Genomic DNA, 18,057 nt, shown 5'->3' with positions numbered 1-18,057 from the left:
GGGGGGGGGGGGGGGGGGGCACAATCAACAGCTGCACAGTAACAGCATGATTTCCCTTCATTTGATTTCCATCCCACTGGAACAAATTCCGCTTTACAAACAACACTAAATAGGGGTGAATATATGAACATGTGTTCTTGCAGGGGAAGGAAAAAATATATGGATGAGTTCACGCCGTGTCAGAAAGGAGGTTAGGGAGGAGAGAGAAGAATAGACGGAGGGAGAAAATGAGAGTAAACAAATGCGTGCAAACAAAAAGAAAAGCAGAAGAAGTGAAGGACAGTACAAGGTAGCTGCATTCCCAGGCCTCAAGCCTCACATTCTCCAGCCTGGGAGAGAGGACTGCAGGTAATGCTGGCTCTCTGATGTTATCACTGTAATTGCACCTGTCCCAGACCATAGGCTCACTGGCTCCTGAGGGGATTTCTTTGTAGTGTGCTGCAGAGGCCCACACTTGAATGCTCTTTGTTTACATTAATGCCGGGAATCTTTTGGGGGGGAAATTGCCATAATGGGTTTTCAAAAGGCCGGGATGGCCTCAAACAAAAGAGGAGGCAGGAATGTTCCATAGCTGCAGGTAAAAAGGGAAGAAGTGTGGTTTCCCAAGTGAGCCTGGTTACAAATCCATGGCTGCAGGGAATTATTATATGACCCCCACAACCCTGCATTCCCACACCCCCTATCTCATATCCTGGTTCAGGTGGAGTGAGAGCACAATGAAAACATCCTCTCTTCACCTCAAGAAAAACAAATTATTGACTATTCATGAAGCTTTTCATGTTTGGAGAAACAGTGGAAGTGAAGCACTTGAGACATCTCTTGAATATCATTTAATCACCGAGTAGTTGTTTTAAGCTGTAACCTGATGCAATTCAAGCCACGTGCTGCTAATGAACCGAATTATGGGCGAGTAACAAGGTTATCTGTAAATATGAAAATCATTACTTGCTGATCCTGCTGCTGTGTGCTGATCTAATCATCTGAAACTGCGAGTTTTTGTGGCTCATTTCGACAAAATGCCTGCTAAACGCACTGTGGAGTAATGCTATTTATCCCCAAAAATCTTATCCTGCCTTTGCAATTATAGTGAATGAGAAACATGCAGGAACACATGCAAACTGCTGCAACGGTAGCGGTGCACTCATTAGATAAAATAATTACAGATAACAATGGTAACGAGGTGCTGGTAACAATTCCTAATCAACACATACCTTTTAATGAGGTGGGCTCTGCTGTTCACGTAACTGGAGTCAATGGAATAATTCTCCGTCTGCAAGAGAACGATGCAGGGGGTGGGGTGGGTGATGAGTGGGTGGGGTGGGGGTTGTGGTTGAGGGATGATGGGGGGGCAACAGAGAGAGGTACTTTTAATAATGGAAGCAACCAAAATAATGTTACCAGTAATTGGCTTTCAGTTGAAATGTTATTTTACACAAAGGCCCCGGTGAGCAGCCTCGGCTTTCAAAGGGCTGAATCCTATTCTCTTTCAAAGCACACACACAGAGAGGCTGACTGGGAGTTGAGAGCTGAGGAGAGTGCTGCAGTGAGCGCAGCCTCTCCTCTCCTCTTCACCCTCCCCGCTCTCGATCCCTTGCTCCCTCCCTCCGCTGCCGGTCAGCCCACCGTCTTTAAAATGGAGTCATTAGGGCGGACAGACTATCATGCAGACAGAGGGGAGAAGAAAAGTTTCCCGTTTTTTTCTTCCTCCTCTGAACTCTTCACTTTTACCATGTTTGAGAAGACATTAATGTAGAAATATTAAATAAATAACCGCAAGAGAAGTAGATGAAATTAAGAGTGTACCAGGGGAATCTTAACTCCGCAATTGCAGATGAAAAGGCTTTCAGAATATGCATACGATAGATCTCTGACCCACATTAGAGAACACAGTTCAAAGGCATCCTACATTCATTCTTTTTTTCTCAACATTTATTTAGCAAGGAGAATGTCTGACGAGTGAGCACACACGGGCAGAGGAGTTAGTGTACACTGAGCAGGTATAGCCCCTCCTGCGTCTGCCAAGCTTCTTCTCACACTTTGTAAGATGTCAGAGGGCCAAAGGGTATCAAAGCCTCTCAAAGGACTTCCCCAGTCCCGTGAAAAGCCAGGATACGACCCTTTCGACAAACTTTGATAAGATGCAGGTGTTTTCTGCAGAAAGAAAGCAGAGCCTTCACTTAAAATTCCACGGCGCAGATACTGTATCCCGATAAAAAGAGGCTGCGAGTCAATGGCTGACTTCCGAGGGAAGCCTACAGTACCGATATCAAAGCCCTGTTGAAAAAAAAAGAGTCACCCCTATGATAAGAAAGGTTAATGCAGGCACTGGAGCACAGTTGCTGATTATCAAGTGAGCTACACATTTGACACAGGCCTGCTGTTGAGGTAGCAGCGGCCCCGCACAGCTGTCATACATGGTGACCAAACAGATTTGGATTAAAACTCAGTGTGCGACTGTGCGCGAGCTCTCCTTATTAGATGTTAATGAGGTTGAACATTTTGAACTTTTTCGGCGTCTGCGTGGAAGTGAAACCACAATGCCGAGGAGTGTGAGCGGCGAGGACGGGGCGGGGAGGGGAGGGAAGGGGGGGGGAGCAGTGGAAATGTCAAACATTAGTCCCAGTCTTCTTGGATCTCGTTTGATAGAAATAAATATATTCATAAATAAATAAAAAGCGATGCTGGCAGATCACAGCAGCCAATGTGTGGTGTTTACCTCTGGCAAATAGCGCCTGACCTGTTTGCAGTCTATGAAAAATATAAGAGCTTGTTAATGCGACCAAATGCATGTCTTTGTTTGTTTAGATTCTTGGTATTGATGCCATTTCTCTTGTGGCTTCAAAGACGACATATGTGCTGCGCTGCATTATTATCTGCTGTTCTCTGCTCTTTAGTTGCTGTAAACTTTAAGGAACTTATATGTATGTCAGAGGTGTAGTTATCTTTCAGTATTCTCCAAAGTGCATAGGTCTCCCTTCAGTCATTAGGAGATAAGCTGTTGTTTGCCACCTCACCTCCTTTACGCCTAATTATTTTTTGCAGGAAACTTGTATAATGATCAGCAACAATGCAAGGGCAGGCCTCTGATTGGGGTTCGCTAAATTATGATGCAATGTGTTTGCGCTGAAGGTTAACATCACTCCGTCTCCCTTTACCATTTACCCCTAATTAAACTTTAACTCATTAATACAGAGCAGATAATTCATAAAAGGGAATTTAATTAACGTTTTATTATTAGCTCTTAATTTGGAGCACGCCATGTTTGTTCTCTTGTATTACCCCTGACTCCTTTTGTTCCTGTTCAGCTTGACTCCATTAAATATCAAAGGTATCACTGGCAACATGCTGCAACTCAGACTTGTTATTAATTAATCATTAACATGTAATATTCAATTGATTTATAAATCATGCCATGTTTAAGACGTGTATGTGGTGTTTTATCAAAGAGTATCTTTCTCTTAAAGGTCTGGTGTGTAGGATTTCAGGGCAGCTATTGGCAGGATGGGAATATAATATTTATAACTGTGTTTTAATTAGTTTATCACACATCAGAACAGGAACTGTTGTGTTTGTGTTACCTTGTCATGGGACGTTTATATCTACATCAGGCCTTCTGGAAGTGTGAGGGCTTTGAAACCAAATTTCATAGTGGCCAAACAGTGGAATTACAACTTCCGGGGCCATCACGTGATGCCATGAGGCCCCAAAAGACTTTTACCCATAGATTTACATTGGAAAAAGAGACGTCTGTAAACCAGTAGATACATCTTTATGAGCTTCACTACCCCTGTAAAATGATTCATTCATCTGGATTTGATTCATTTGGTCCGATAACATTTGAAAAGTTTATCAATGCTATTAAATCATTTTATCCCCATTCAAATTATCTACATCAGGCCCATAGGAAGTATGGTGGGCTTTGAGGCCAATTTTCATAGTGGCCAAACAGTGGTATTACAACCTCTGGGTCCATCACGTGATGCCATGAGGCCCAAAAAGACTTTTCCCCATAGACTTACATTAGAAAAGAGTTGTCTGTAAACCAGTAGATACATTTTTATGGGCATCACAGCCCCTGCAAAATGACTTGTTAATCGGGATTGAATTCATTTGGCCCGATAACATTTGAAAAGTTTATTCATGCGATTAAATCATCTTATCCCCATTCAAGTTATCTACATCAGGCCTTCAGGAAGTGCGTCAGGCCTTGAAGCCAATTTTTCATAGTGGCCAAAAAGTGGAATTACAACTTCCAGGTCTGTCACCTGATGCCATGAGGTCCAAAAAGACTTTTTCCCATAGATTTTCATTGGAAAAAGAGATGTCTGTAAATGAGTGGAAGCATTTTTTACATCACAATTCCTGCAAAATGATTCCTTTATCTGGATTTGATTAATTTGGTCTGACAACATATCAAAAGTCTAGAAATGCTGCATGATTTAATCTCTATACACCCATTCAAGTTAGCCTTTAGTGCATTTGCTCTATGGGCCAAATGATGTGGAAGATCCAAGTAATTTTACACCCAGGAAGTCAAACTTTTTTGGCTTCATGCATCACTGAGCAACGACACTGTATCCAGTTCTCTTTGTACATCCATGATCCACACACAGAGCAGGTCCTCTTCCACTGAGTCCACCATGCTGTTCTACAGTAGCCCAGAATGGACAAACCAAACACTGGCTCTAGATAGGGGCTATTTGTGTTTTCGTGTCGGCCACTGTAGCTCTCCTACACGCTTGGCACATGGGAGAAGTTTCAGTTCTGCGTCCTCACCGCCAGATGCCACTACATCCTTTAAAAGATTCATACATGTATGTGTTAAACGCTCCCATTATAGATCAGTGATGTTGATCAATAATGCTGTTCTGCTATAGCAAACATGAACTATATGTGTGTATTCTCCTGAGCTCCACTTTGGTCCCAGTGAACACGAATTAAACTGCCTCATCTTCTACAGTGGCTGCGCATCCAGTGAGAGACTAATGAAAATGCAAGGCATGAGTAACAAGGGGGAAAACTTCATTTAAAAGACAAGATAGAAAATTTCTTGTGAATGTCACTCTGGCTGCAGCCTGTAATTGGTTTGGATGGCAGGTTCTGTGTAAGCACGGCCTGAAGAGGAAGGCAGTATGCCCCGGCTCTCAAGCTGTTCCAGCCCAGAAATGGAACTGTACTCTCTTTATAATGCAATTCCCTCTCAGGGTTTTTTTTTTTTTACGTGGAGCTCTCTTAAGTGTGTGGTAGGTTCAACCAAAGGAGACTCTTCACAGTATTCAACCATTCAATGTTTCTGCTCTCCCCATTTCCTCTTCTGCAGCTCATGTTCGACGCAGCAGGTGCTCGTTAATCAAAGGAAGAGTGGAGATAACCACATTTCCTCTATTTATCATATTGTCAGTAGAAATAAACAAACACCCAACATGTGAGGGCATAACCTTGGGCATTGTTGAGTCACTCAAGAGGGACTATTCTGAGGCAGAATCGGATGCATTAGGCCAGGCTTCCTGTAAAGAAATGTAATGTCTTCCCCCGCATTTCTGAGCAACCTCAAATTGGAGGACATGTCAATATATCTTGCTCAGAGGTCAAGTTTCAGGCAAGAGGATGAGGACTGCTTAACTACAGCGAGGACGCCACAAATGGCTACTTAATCAGGTTGGACAATGTGTTGTTGTGATCTGAGCGGCCCCAGTTTGGCGGCCCGAGCCACTCTATCCCCATAATTATTGTTCCGTTTCATCTGGAGGGCTGGAGGGAGGAATGTAGTCCCCGGTGTCACTGGGTGACTGATAGGTAGTGTCAGGATGAGTGGGGAGGGCAGTGGAAAAGAGAGTGGAGAGGGTGAAGATGGGAGGAAATGGGTGAGACTTGACCTGCGGGAGACTTGCGGTCCAGCTGCTGCAGCCCAGTAGCTTTCCCCTTTTCACCCTTTGCTTCTGTCTCTCCAGTAAAACCTGCGGCACAGGGACGACGGGCTCGCTCCTCTGCCACTGAGAGGAAAAGCAATCTCCTCGCCTAGTTGCTGCCGTAAGATTTGATTTGCCTTCCTCCCAGCGTGACAATTGGTTCTGTAGTCTGGATGCAAGTGTATTCATTGTGTGGGGGCATGGGGAGCGCCAGAGAGAAGAGGAGGGGCGGGGGAGTGAAGACACCAGTTGTTACACCAGTAAACACCCGACAAGTTCAGCAGATGTCACACAGATAGGAGAGAAAAAGAGAGAAAAAAAATGTCACACAGCTGCCCTACTGTATGTATTATTGAGGCTGATACAGCACAGAATAACATTTAAACAGAGAAGCAAGCTAGGAAAATATGGACAGATGCAGCGACATGCACTGATAACAAATTATTTTGAGAAAGGGATGCATGAGATGATCAGCAATCTGCTTCAAGAATTTTATTTAAAGGGATTGTTTGTCCTTTACATTTACAGTCAGAAAAACAAACTGACGTGAAAGCAGAAAACTGCAGTTTTGATAAGAGGTCTGTATCTTTGTCTGGAATAATTGCCATTTATCAAATTACAAGATTAAACCTTGTTCAAACACAGATGCATACAATCAATCTGTTAAGCAAAGATAACATTTGAGATAAACTGTATCCATTAAATGCTGCTTAAAAACAGAAGGTAATTTAAGCAGGGCGGGGCACGCTGTACGAGACTGTGTTTTAAAAATAAAAAAAAAACGAGCGTCTAAAAGGAGAAAAATTGATTACAGGAGTGAGTGTTTCATGTCCGTCATGGATGCAACTCTTTAATGTCGTCAATTTAACTGACGACAAACATCAAGAAACGTTTGTTGTGGATACAAAACGCTCTCACGGCCACGCTCGAAAAGCACGGTTTCAACATACAGAACAACAGATGAGACAGAATCAATTAAAACTGTCAGATCGAATTTTGCTGCTTCATTCTGCGTTTGAGCAGTCTGAGGTTGTGCCTCAGCCTTCGTTTATCGGTGCTGCAGCTCGCACCGCGGACTCCCCTCGGTCCCGGAAGGAAATGTTACACATAATGTGCCTTGTTATTGATATCCCATTGCTAAAGGAAGAGATGAGGAGAGAGCGATCCAGGGGGTTTACGGGGCAAGCCGGCTGCAATTAGAAAATAAAAAGGCTTCATTATCCTGCCCAGGTCGGCTTGTGATAAAGTTAAAAGATTAGTGATGAAAAAAGTAAGAAGGAGGAGGAAATTAGAGGGAAAACTCCAGCGGATGAAGGATGGTCAGTGTCTGTTACTGCCTGTTTACAAATGCATGTATTCCCCTCATGTAATTTTGCAGTGAGGATGCAGAGGAATGTGTGTTTCCCTGTGTGTGTGTGTGTGTGTGTGTGTGTGTGCGTGTGTGTGTGCAGGTGACTTTCTCATCCTCCACACTCTGACTATGAAAAGAAATGCTTCACTTTGAGCCTCTCGCACATTCACATTCTTGCACACACAGACTCTCTTTCCGCTTCCCTACAAAAGCTCTGCTCCAACAATCCCTGACTTGCAGGGCTGAGCTGGCGCCCGACCACCTCGCCTCTGGGTCTGCACCCAGCAGCACCTCTAAGCAGCTCACATTCAGTCTGTGTGACACCCATGACGAAGACACAGACCACCGAGGCACCTGCTCGGAGAGGCTGTGTGTTTTGTTTATCATTTATGTGGGGAGGAAGAAAGGCTCTTTGGCCCCCCTGAGGTGTCGTAACCCTCCACCTCGCTGCCCTCTACCCCAACGACCATCATCATCATCATCATCACCTTCTTCCCGATTATAGAATTTCCCATAGATCCTCTGCCATCTGCTAGATTATAGATTTCCCTCTTCCTTTATAGAGGGCAGGGCCCCTAAGGGAGGATCAGCGGTAAAAAGGGTGAAAGAGTGCCTGAGGCACAGCCATGGTTGTGGATGAGATTACATTTTCTATTTCTGCCTGCTAAAGGGGGCCTGCCGTGATGAATACAGAGAGTTGTTACCATTTAATATCAACTGGCTCCCCTGCAAACTCAAATTATACACAATCAATTGTGACAGAAGGGTACATGTGTGACAAATAACCTGCCACATTCTCTGCATCATTTCACTTCATCACCCATCAATTCACCCCAAACCCAGTAGCCCATTTGGGAATCAATCATGTTATGAAAGTGAATGATTCTGTGGTGAAAACGTTTTTAAAAGCTCCCTTGCTCCACTGCAGCTTGTACATTTCGGCAGTCTTTGTGACCGGGCGAAAAAATAAATAAGCTGGGCGAATTGAATGCTATTATTATGGGGTCAATTGTGTCCTTGACCACATGTGTTAAGTGTTGAGTATTGTTTGAGCAAACTAAATAACAGCTCCTCCGAAACACAATGAAACAGACACGTAAATACAACAGCACTTCCTGCTTGCACTTCCTCCTCATTTTTCTTGCCTTTCCGTGTGAAATCGAACAAATATTTGCTCGTTCCGACTCAAAACAATCACCCCCTGCTCTCGTAAAGTGAGGGGGGAGAAAAAGGCTAAAGTACTAAAGCTATTGCCTGCTCCACCTGTGTATTAACCCCCCCTCCCCATGTAGGAAACTGCGGAAGATAATGCGGCTGTCTTTTATTGTGAAACAGAGACAATAGTCCAGACCAGTCTCCATGTCACTCAGGCCTACAGGCTCCACAGAAGTCCAGTTAGTAGAGATGTGATTAATTATACATACATTGATAGAAACAACATTCATTATTCATGAGCTTCTCAACGTCAAAGCTATTTCCCTCCCTTTCAGCATGATGAAAAGATTTTAAATAATAGGCCCCCTCTGCAGACGTCTGCATTCCAGCGGAGTCGGCTGACGCTAAAGAGGCTTAAGTCAGAGCTGTTGTCTTACCAGAGTATCACTGCTCAGGACCAACATGTTTCAAACTGTTGGTGGCTGTGTGGGTTCCAGGGTCGCTGTTTTTGTTTTGTCTTTGTCTTAACAGACAAGGCTGCTGCTTTTAAGCCTTTCAGATGGGAGATATAGTGTCTGCTTGGAATGAATACAGCGTCACGGTGCGCACATGGGGCTGGATAGAGTTTCATTTAACACCTGTTCAGGTCTGCATGTGTCTCCAGACTTATTCTATCACCAAGTCAGAGAAGAAACCTGAGCATCTCTATGAGATTCGTGGTTTTACATAGTAAGGAGGGAGGAGGGAGGAAAAAGACTTGACTATCTGGGCTGTTTCCTAAAAGAAATCGGCTTACTTTTCTCAAAGCCTGCGGAGCCTAATCAAACTCAAATAGCAGGCACTTCCCCTTAAGGCGAGTCTTGAGGGATTTTCTTTAATTTGGATGTCAGACCGAAAAGTTTTCACACTCCTCTCATCCCAAAATCCATTAATGTGTGTATGGCGCCACGCGAGAGGTGTAGGTGGTAATTTTATGAACAGATTCCGGAAATGTTGACACCTAATTCAGGTATTGTTTTGCGGAGCCTCTGGGAATAAGCACTACAAACGTATGTTTTTAACAGTCATTTAATTGTTAGGAATTACTAGATAGCGTTTCTCTTCTCGGTTGTGCCCTATATTAGCCAGTGTTGAGGGGGAGGAGGGGGTACGCTGAATTAGCGCACGAGGAATTCCCAAAGGTTTCTCCCACCTCCCCTGGGCAGGGCCTTAAAAATACACATTCAGAGACACAGCAGATTATGTAAACACATTCCCCTTAAATGCTTACATGAGAGCAGCGAGTGAATAAACAGCACGACTTTGAGTCACTTTTGAAATCAGGAAACTCAGAATTAATTTTTGATTAACTCGATACACACGGGGATGACAGGAGTGAGGAATCTGCGAGGGGGAGCTGATGAAGTTTGCACTCTGCAACATGGTGGAGCGCGACGCTTGGTATACATTTTCTCTCAGCAGCTTAAAGGTGGCTGCCAGTCACATCGGTGCTGCTGTAGTCTCCCTCCCTCTCTCCTTTTTCTCCCGCTCACTGTGACAAGGCATCTTTCCAGACATTTTAGTTGGATGGAGATTTGCAGCAGCTCATTACAGACTGGGAGGCTCTGTGAGCGGATGCAGTCACTCGGAGATGGATTGAGTGGGTCTGTTTATTGACATGCCTTAATCTGACACTGGGTAAAGGGAATGAGTCACCGCCTCCAGACACACTACCACATCACAGCCACTCCAGCAAATAGGGAGGCAGCACCCAGGATACAAGTGGAACTTCATCAGCGCTCATTAATCCAACTACCCCAGGCCACTCGCTCAAACAAACCATGTTTACACTGCGTGTTGGCTGGATGGAGGGGTGATGGAGCTTTTCAAAAGGGCATGTGTGCAGGTGCTCAGATCCGCAACGCACACACACAAATGCACATACTGTCCCCACACACACACACAAACATGTACTCCAGACTCCAGCTCATCAAAAAAGCAACCCGCCCTCCTAACCCACAACCCCCTAAACACAATATCGGTGTACACCAGCTGCTGGAACTCAGTCAGTGCACTTTGTCTCGCAAATCAGAGCCGGTGCACAAATCAGGGGTGGACGAACGGGCTCCATGCCAAAGTACGTATCACAGAAAGGGGCTTTTTATTAAACAGATGGGCATACGAGATCTTTTAGCTCGCGTCACAACAAGGCTACTCCTATCAGCGATCCAGCTATGGAAGCCTAGTTAGCTTTTTGATCCTGTTTGCTGCCGCTTTCATGAAAGCACATCTGGTGCTAATATTTGAGATGGTCTTTCTAGGCAGCTGTCAGCACCGGGATTGACAGCAGAGTATTAGCTGCCTGCACATCACCACCGCATCTTTAAATCCAGCTTGTTAACAGGGCTGTGACAGGCTGCCATCAGGGCACAGGCAGAACAAAACAACACTAAGTGGTCCGACGTTACTGTTTGTTTTCCATTACACTGCTGTTTAGTGCTTTGTCTGAGAGATGTGGACATGTGAGTCCTCTATATTTTACATTAGACTGTAAATTTACAAAAAAAAAAAACAAAAAAAAAAAAAGATTCTAAACCCCTGCAAAAACAAGAAATATGTGTGAGATGTGTAAGCCGGTCGCAAACAAATATAAATCTTTCTTGAAGAAATGCTCACATGCAGACACGCAGGCGCAAAAGCAAAACAAGCAAACGGGAATAAACAGTGTGTGAGTCAGAAAGGGAATAACACAAGGCAAATTTACAGTGAGGCACACGTGTTCGTACACAAACACACTCATACAGTCGCAGTGGGGCAGAAAGTGGGAGTGGGGGCCTGCTGTCGTCTCCGTCAGGGACTGGGAGCCCAGCAGCTTGAGAGCAATGGAGAGGGGGCCAGATGCAGCGGGCTTGACCCACTCAGTCGTGAGGGAGGGGAGGAGGGGGGGGGGGGTGTTTCAGCAGCTGAAACACACAGGGATTAGCCGCACTGACTTCATTTAATTTAATTTGTATTAGGGCCGTCTTTGGGGGCAAACATCGTTTTTCACTGCGGGGGGATATACGGGGTCATGGAAAACAGCAACAGACGGTGGATCTCTGCTTCCAACGCTGCAGTGGATCCACAGGGGAAAGCATGGCACTGTATTCTCAAACCCCCGGCACACACATGCACACACAAACACTCCGGCGCATATCTCGTTTCCCCCCTAATTATGTCTATATTATGAAGTCAAACCCATCCAATTGAAATGCATCTTAAACCCTGCATCCACCTTTCCACAGCTTGATTTCTTGAAATGAAGACCTTGAATCCTTTTGTTCTGCCACCATAAACAACACGTAGTAATTTTCGTGCTTATCAAAGCTCCGCGCAGTTGTGTGTGTCTGTTTGTGTGCGTGTTGCAAACACACACACACTAAGCTGTTATCTACCAAGAACATATCTTAGGGGTGGATGTTTATCTGTGCTGATGCAGATTGGAGTTCTCTTTGTCTCAGTGCAGTGGTACATAATATTGTTTGTCTTTTTTTTTTTCTCGTCGTTTATTTCTCCTAGGCTGATATAGTTTGATATCCTATAGTGGAGAAATCCTTTTAGTTACCGCCAGGCATCTAATGTGCTTTTACTTGTAATCTGGGAATTTAATAAATGAGGAGGAGAAGAAAAAAAAAATCAGTACACAATCGAATAATTCAACTCCCCATTGCATTGCTTGGAACATGACTTACACTGTTAAGCAGAGGAGGAAAACAACTGCAGTGACTGAGTGAGTACCCAACATGCCTCCTCACAATTTACAATAGCTGTGTGGAAAAATATGGCAGCGATCAGCCATCAAGTCTGCTGTAGCCAAAGCCTGCGGTCATATGAAAGCTCCCTTTCTGTCTTGTGCAGGTGACACGGTCTGAGAGGAAGCTAATGTACCATGCAGTGGGAAAAAGTAGTTTTATTACAAAAACATCCAAAAAAATAAAGGAAAAAAATATGCTGCAAGAGCATTGCTTTGTTTCAGCAGACAGAGAGGACTGTACTGCTGGAGCCTGTTCAAGACTATCAGGCGCTCACTAGCAATCGTGTTTTTTTTTTTTTTCTTCCTCCCTCTCTCCCCCAGCCCCTATCAAAAGATGTTACTGTGTAAAATGTCAAAGAAAAAAAAGGCAAGAGAAGTAATCCCCTTCTCCTTTTTGATCGCAAGTGGAATAATTGGAACCCTCTTAGGCTCATTACATGAGTTGCCCGCCAGCCAAAAGACGGCTCCAACTGCCCCTCTTCATTCATGTTGGAGCTTTGAAAAATATCACTTCCTCTAGTAACAACTCTTTATGAGATGCAATGACTAGAGGTCCTGGTACCTACACTAACGGGTAATCCCACAATGCTTTTGAAAACACATCTTTCAACTACCACTGTCAAACATCGATTCAGAGGAGCCGGCAACATAATAACGTCATTATGCATATTGCACAGCACTTCTCACCCTCGCTCTTTTTTGGCAACGCACTTCTTCTCAATTACATAAGGTATCGCATATGTAGCGAGTTAATTTGGACCCCTATTACTAATAACCTGGTCCTCATTGTTATTACAACTATGCTTGTAATTATTGTGACTCTAATTACTATTACTGTATTACCCAAATTAACCTTATTCTGGGTTTAGATCACCCGCACTGACGGTAGCCAAGACATGCCTATGAAGAATGGCACCAATGTCCCTTCAGATAAATCCAGTATAATTAGCTGTGTGCCTTACAGGGCCTGTGTGATGGTAATAATTAGAGCTACTGTAGCAAAGGTCATGCAAAACAATTTAGAGAGGATGCTGGCTGCATGGGTAATAGGAAGGAGAGAGGGGGAGCGATAAGAGGAGGGGAGAGCTCGGGTGAACGTGGAGACTCTTCTCCTTTTCCATCTTTCAGAGATGGAAGACGAATGGTTGTTACTTTACCTCTGCACTCGGTTCATTTTTAACCAATGCTCTCAAAATAATAGGAATTGAAAACCCATTTTAATGGCAAGTAGACTCCCGGCTAACGTAGTTTCAATGGATCCGTGATTAGATTTGAGGAAAGTGCTACAGGGTGTATCTGTGAACTGGTATCAGCTGAAATCGATTCGCCGCCTTTGAGGTGTGATAGCCGCCCCGTCACCCTGTTGTTGTTGCATTTGTTCATTAGCTCGCGTGTAATGTATTTATGCTTACCCTTAGTTATCATTATTAATTGTGAGAAAAAGGAGAGGGAGAGAAAGCGAGAGATGTGTTGCTTCACCCAGGTGCACAGGTTAATGAGCTGAGTCAAAAATGTTGACACTGAGGTAAACAAGTGCTCACACAGAGGTACTTCTATTTCTACACTCACCCCCCTCCTCCCTCATGTGGCCTGGTTCTCTCTGTAACTCCCAGTCTGCTCCCGAGATGAGAGCTCAGGGTTCACAGCCTGGATCCCACCAGGAATTCACTCGGCTCCCTCACCTCGCCACCATCACACCCCGATGAGATAAGTAACAGACTCACACTCAAATATAGCATCTCAAACAACACATATGCCTATGTGTGCTAGATTGGTCTCTATTCCCTGTTGTGACACTGACGGACCCCTCCCGCCCCAACAACACTTCATTAGCAGGGAGTGATAAAAACAGCCTCAAACTGGTAGGACAAACCTATGGCTCTGTGGCTCCTGTCTTTGTCGATGTCACCTGAACCGTGAAGCAGCCGCTCTACAGATCACTGTTTTTATGTTTTAAACAAAATCGTTGTTTAAGTTTTGGGGGTTTTTTTTTCGATGTAAACAGGCAGCAGAGAGTTTAATATGTGGTTGGTTGCTTAGGTACAGAAAATACGACGAAGGAAGTACAGCAATGGTAAAAAGTAAAATCAGTAAGATTTATTTGCTTGGACTGACGACGAGGTGGAACTGTTACTATAAGTAACACGAGTATAATGCAGTCAAGGTGGCTGATATCATAGATTGAAAGTAGTTGCAAAGCAAATGCGTAGGTGTCTGCGTCATCATTATCGAAAGTCTCCATTTGTGCCCAGGGTGGTTTCAGACCTAGAGTTCACTTGATTTGGTCTGAATCAGGGACTAATTTTGTTTCAAAGTTACATAATTGCCTAGAGTTGGTTCATATTCTCACGGCAGCATTTACAAGTGGACCAGATAAAATGCCTTCCATGAGAAAGCTGCTCTTGATTGGTCAGAATTTCCATGCGGGAAAAATCCAGGAAGTAAACAAAACATAGAACAAGGCAGCTGTGAAAGCACCCTTAAATGCAGCTCCCGAGTTTTCATACTAAAACTGGGTCAAAGACATTTTCAAAAATCTCCTTTTAAGGTTTCTGGAAATGCAAGAGTAGTGTGAACAGTGGGAGTAAACGTAGCAGCAGTTAGGGGGTGATCATCAATGAGACGCTAGAAACACGGATGCTTCAAAGACACTTGAAACGCTGGAAGCGCTTATTCAATGCGTGCTAGCTACTGGCGTCTGACGCTCAAAAAAGTTGAAAATATTTTAACTTTTCAGCGTCAACGCGCGTCTAAAAACGTGTATCTACAAAAATGCACGTCTAAAAAGACGCCGGAAAAAACGCCCATCTAAAAAGACGCTTGAATGCCGGTCAGACGCGCCGTATCATAGGAAAACAGTGGTTTTACTGGCGACGCGTTTCTAGCGTTTCATCTCGGTGTGATCGCTCCCTTATGTGGATGTAGCCTTAGACGAGAAGATTGATACCACTCATATCTCAGGAGACAGTTAGCTTAGCTTAGCTTAGCCTCCGTCCAAGGTGAAAACTGCACCTCTAAAAGCCATTTCACAGAAAGGACTGATTCTTCACCGAAATGTATAAAAACTGATCTTGTGGGTTCTTATGATTGCTTGCACAGCCTTGCAGAACAATATATGTTTGCCCCAAGAAAACCTTTGTTCCAACTGGTGTCTACCCTCAGGTCATATCTAGCTTGCCGCTAAAAAGGGGGAACGTCTTCAGCTGGGATACAATGACGATGCTAATGTAGCTGATATGTTGGACATGGAATGGTGCTAGCCGCAGCAGCTAGCTTTAGCATCAACTTTTGGGTGGGATTATTAGCCCCTTTGAAACTCACTGTCTGGAAAGGTTTTTGATGTTAGGTGTGGACATGGGCACTTTTTAGGAGGAAACTTTCTGATGGAAATGGAACACAGCAATGTGAAAAATTAGCGCTGCACCAGGCCTGCACAGTTGTCACCTGCATGGAAATTTTGCACCGCATTTTTGCATCGCACTGGTGAGAAACAACTTTCACCAATAAACTTGCACATTGTATCATGTCTGTTCAAAACCTGAGGTGTTAAAAAAAAAAAGCACCTTGTGGTTTTACCGAGGGCTTTGTACTGGACTATTTCCTGGGCAGTGGTGAACTGGAGTCTGAGCTGATTGATTGGCAACAACAACAAAATGTCAAGCCATTCCTTTAAATTCCTTTTAAAGATTAATGATAGAAACATTAGTATGATGCTTTAATGTTTAATGTTATTATTAGACCCATTCAAAACTGAGATGGTTCATTTTCTGTCTACTATTCTTATTTTGTGAAAATTGATTAACATGGAAACAATGTTAAATCGAGGCTGATTGCAGGTTTCAGTCATCATAGCTTTGATCAGTGATTTCTGATCCTCGCCTGGTCTCAGATCCACATTTTCCCTGCAACAAAGGCTGGAGCTGTTGAGTCAAACAGTTCATGAATGTCTGTGTGAAAATGATTAAAGGCAACAAGCATAAAGTGCTGCAGGACATCTGATTTAGCTGCTTCATTCAGTTAGACTCAACTTACTGATGAAAATGACTGGGGTGGGAGCGCAGGCATATGCTCAGATCCATATGCCTTTGTGACTGTGGGGGTTTAAAAACCATAAATTGTGATTATCATTGATCTCAGTCATCAGATGCCTAATCTTTATGACTCATATCCGCACTGGCCACGTCGGGTGACGATGAAACCGTCCTCCCCCACATCTGAAGTCCCAAACAAGTGTTGAGGGAAGCAGTGATAAGCAGGTCCTTATCCTTTTAAAGACTCCCATAATCCAACAGTAGTGGGGGAAGGGGGGGGGGGGGGGGGGGGGGGGGGGGGCTTCAGCTTTAAGGGACTTAGTCTGGATTATAGCTAGTCCTCCAAATTAAACCAAAAGTCAGCTTTCTGCAGTTGCTCATGCAAGCTGGCGACTGGCTTGTTACCAGCATTACTAACAAGGCAAACGACGGAGGTCTATAATTAGAAAATGCTCTCACTCAGCCACCAGGCGAACACACGTAGTAACAAAACCCAAAACCGTCCTCACCTACACTGAATATTCTGCCTTCTGCTCCCGGCTGACCTCCCGTGACTGCACTCAAAATGTCTTCCATGCCGTGTACCTGACTCTCACTGCCAACCAGCTTAGCCACAGACAAGCTTCTCAGCCAGGGCAAGGCTGCTCTGTCCCCACTGATGCTGCTTCCCACAGCAAAACAAGGCCAAATCTGGGGCTTAGAGGCTAAAATAATCATTACTGGGTAGCAAACAAATGAAAAGTCAGAACACCAACTCCCATGTCCGTCATCCCCCCCACCACCCTTGGTATTTCGTCTGCTGTCCTATCGCACACAAACAAAAAGGGGGCAGCCACACTGTAACATTTAGGATGAACAATATTTAGGCCTAATGCTGAAAACTGACAGAAAACAAAGCTCCAATTTGCTAGAATATAACATTTAATCAAGGAAAACATACATTTAAGCAGCAATAAATTAAAGGAATAGTTCAACATTTTGGGAATAATACTCTTATTTGCTGAGAGTTAGATGAGAAGATCAATTCCACTCTAATATCTGTGAGTTAAATAGACTGCGGCAGGTATGATGTTTATTTGTAGGCTAAGAGGAAGTTAGCATCACTCTAGTTCTCTCGAAAAAATAAGCTCGGTGGCAAACAAACATTTATGATACTTGCAGGTTTTGTTCAGCGAGTTAATCTTCACAAATAACCTCCACTTTTATGATTTTTAAATCGTAAATGCAATCGGCAGAAGCTGTAAATCCGTGTTCGGCGTGATGACATTCTGCAGTTTCATTTAGCCACTTGATAGCAACAGCATTTTTATAAGACCCGTAACTACAGACGTTATTTCAGGCATCTAACCAAAAACCCAAAGACTTAAAAGCCCGGTTCAAACCAATGATTTGCTACGAGACGAAAATGTCTTAGAATGTTGCAGAGAAAAGTTGCAGTGGTGTTAAATCACTACCACAAATGCAGCTGTAGCCAGTATCTCACTATCACTATCCTCATTCATATTTTAAGAACTATCCTCATTCATATTTTAAGAAGCTACAAATTATATTCAGCCAGAAAATAAACCTGAAAAGCTGAAAATCAGAACGGAGGCACAGAGAGTTGTTGCATAGGGATGATACACAGTCTCATCTAGTTGCATTGGTGTGAACCGGCAGGTTTTTAGAACGTTGCAGAACGGCGCATTGCAAGTAGTTGCCTGTTTCAACTTGTCTCATTGCCAATCTTTGGTCTGACTGGGCTTAAGACGAGGGAACTGGGAGTGCTAAAATGCTAACTTATTTCCCAATTAAAGGACTCATTTCTTCTTTTCTTTACTGACGCTGTTTTTTAATGTG

The 18,057-nt window shown here is 43.9% G+C and overlaps 1 protein-coding gene across 10 annotated transcripts in view; it reads right to left on the bottom strand.

Moving 5' to 3' along the window:
* The window catches only part of pcdh19 (protocadherin 19), a 70,124-nt gene that overhangs the window by 33,698 nt on the left and 18,369 nt on the right, over positions 1-18,057 (bottom strand). For 5 of the 10 annotated variants that reach the window (XM_050042665.1, XM_050042668.1, XM_050042671.1 and 2 more), the window contains exon 3: positions 1,212-1,270. In XM_050042665.1, coding sequence (XP_049898622.1) covers positions 1,212-1,270 — 59 coding nt within the window. The remainder of the gene's footprint in view (positions 1-1,211; positions 1,271-18,057) is intronic. The other 5 variants (XM_050042664.1, XM_050042667.1, XM_050042670.1 and 2 more) reach the window with 1 other exon arrangement.

The sequence above is a fragment of the Epinephelus moara genome, chromosome 4 (genome assembly GCF_006386435.1).
Source record: "Epinephelus moara isolate mb chromosome 4, YSFRI_EMoa_1.0, whole genome shotgun sequence".
In the NCBI taxonomy this organism is placed as follows: domain Eukaryota; kingdom Metazoa; phylum Chordata; class Actinopteri; order Perciformes; family Serranidae; genus Epinephelus; species Epinephelus moara.
This window is presented reverse-complemented; position numbering and strand designations above follow the sequence as displayed.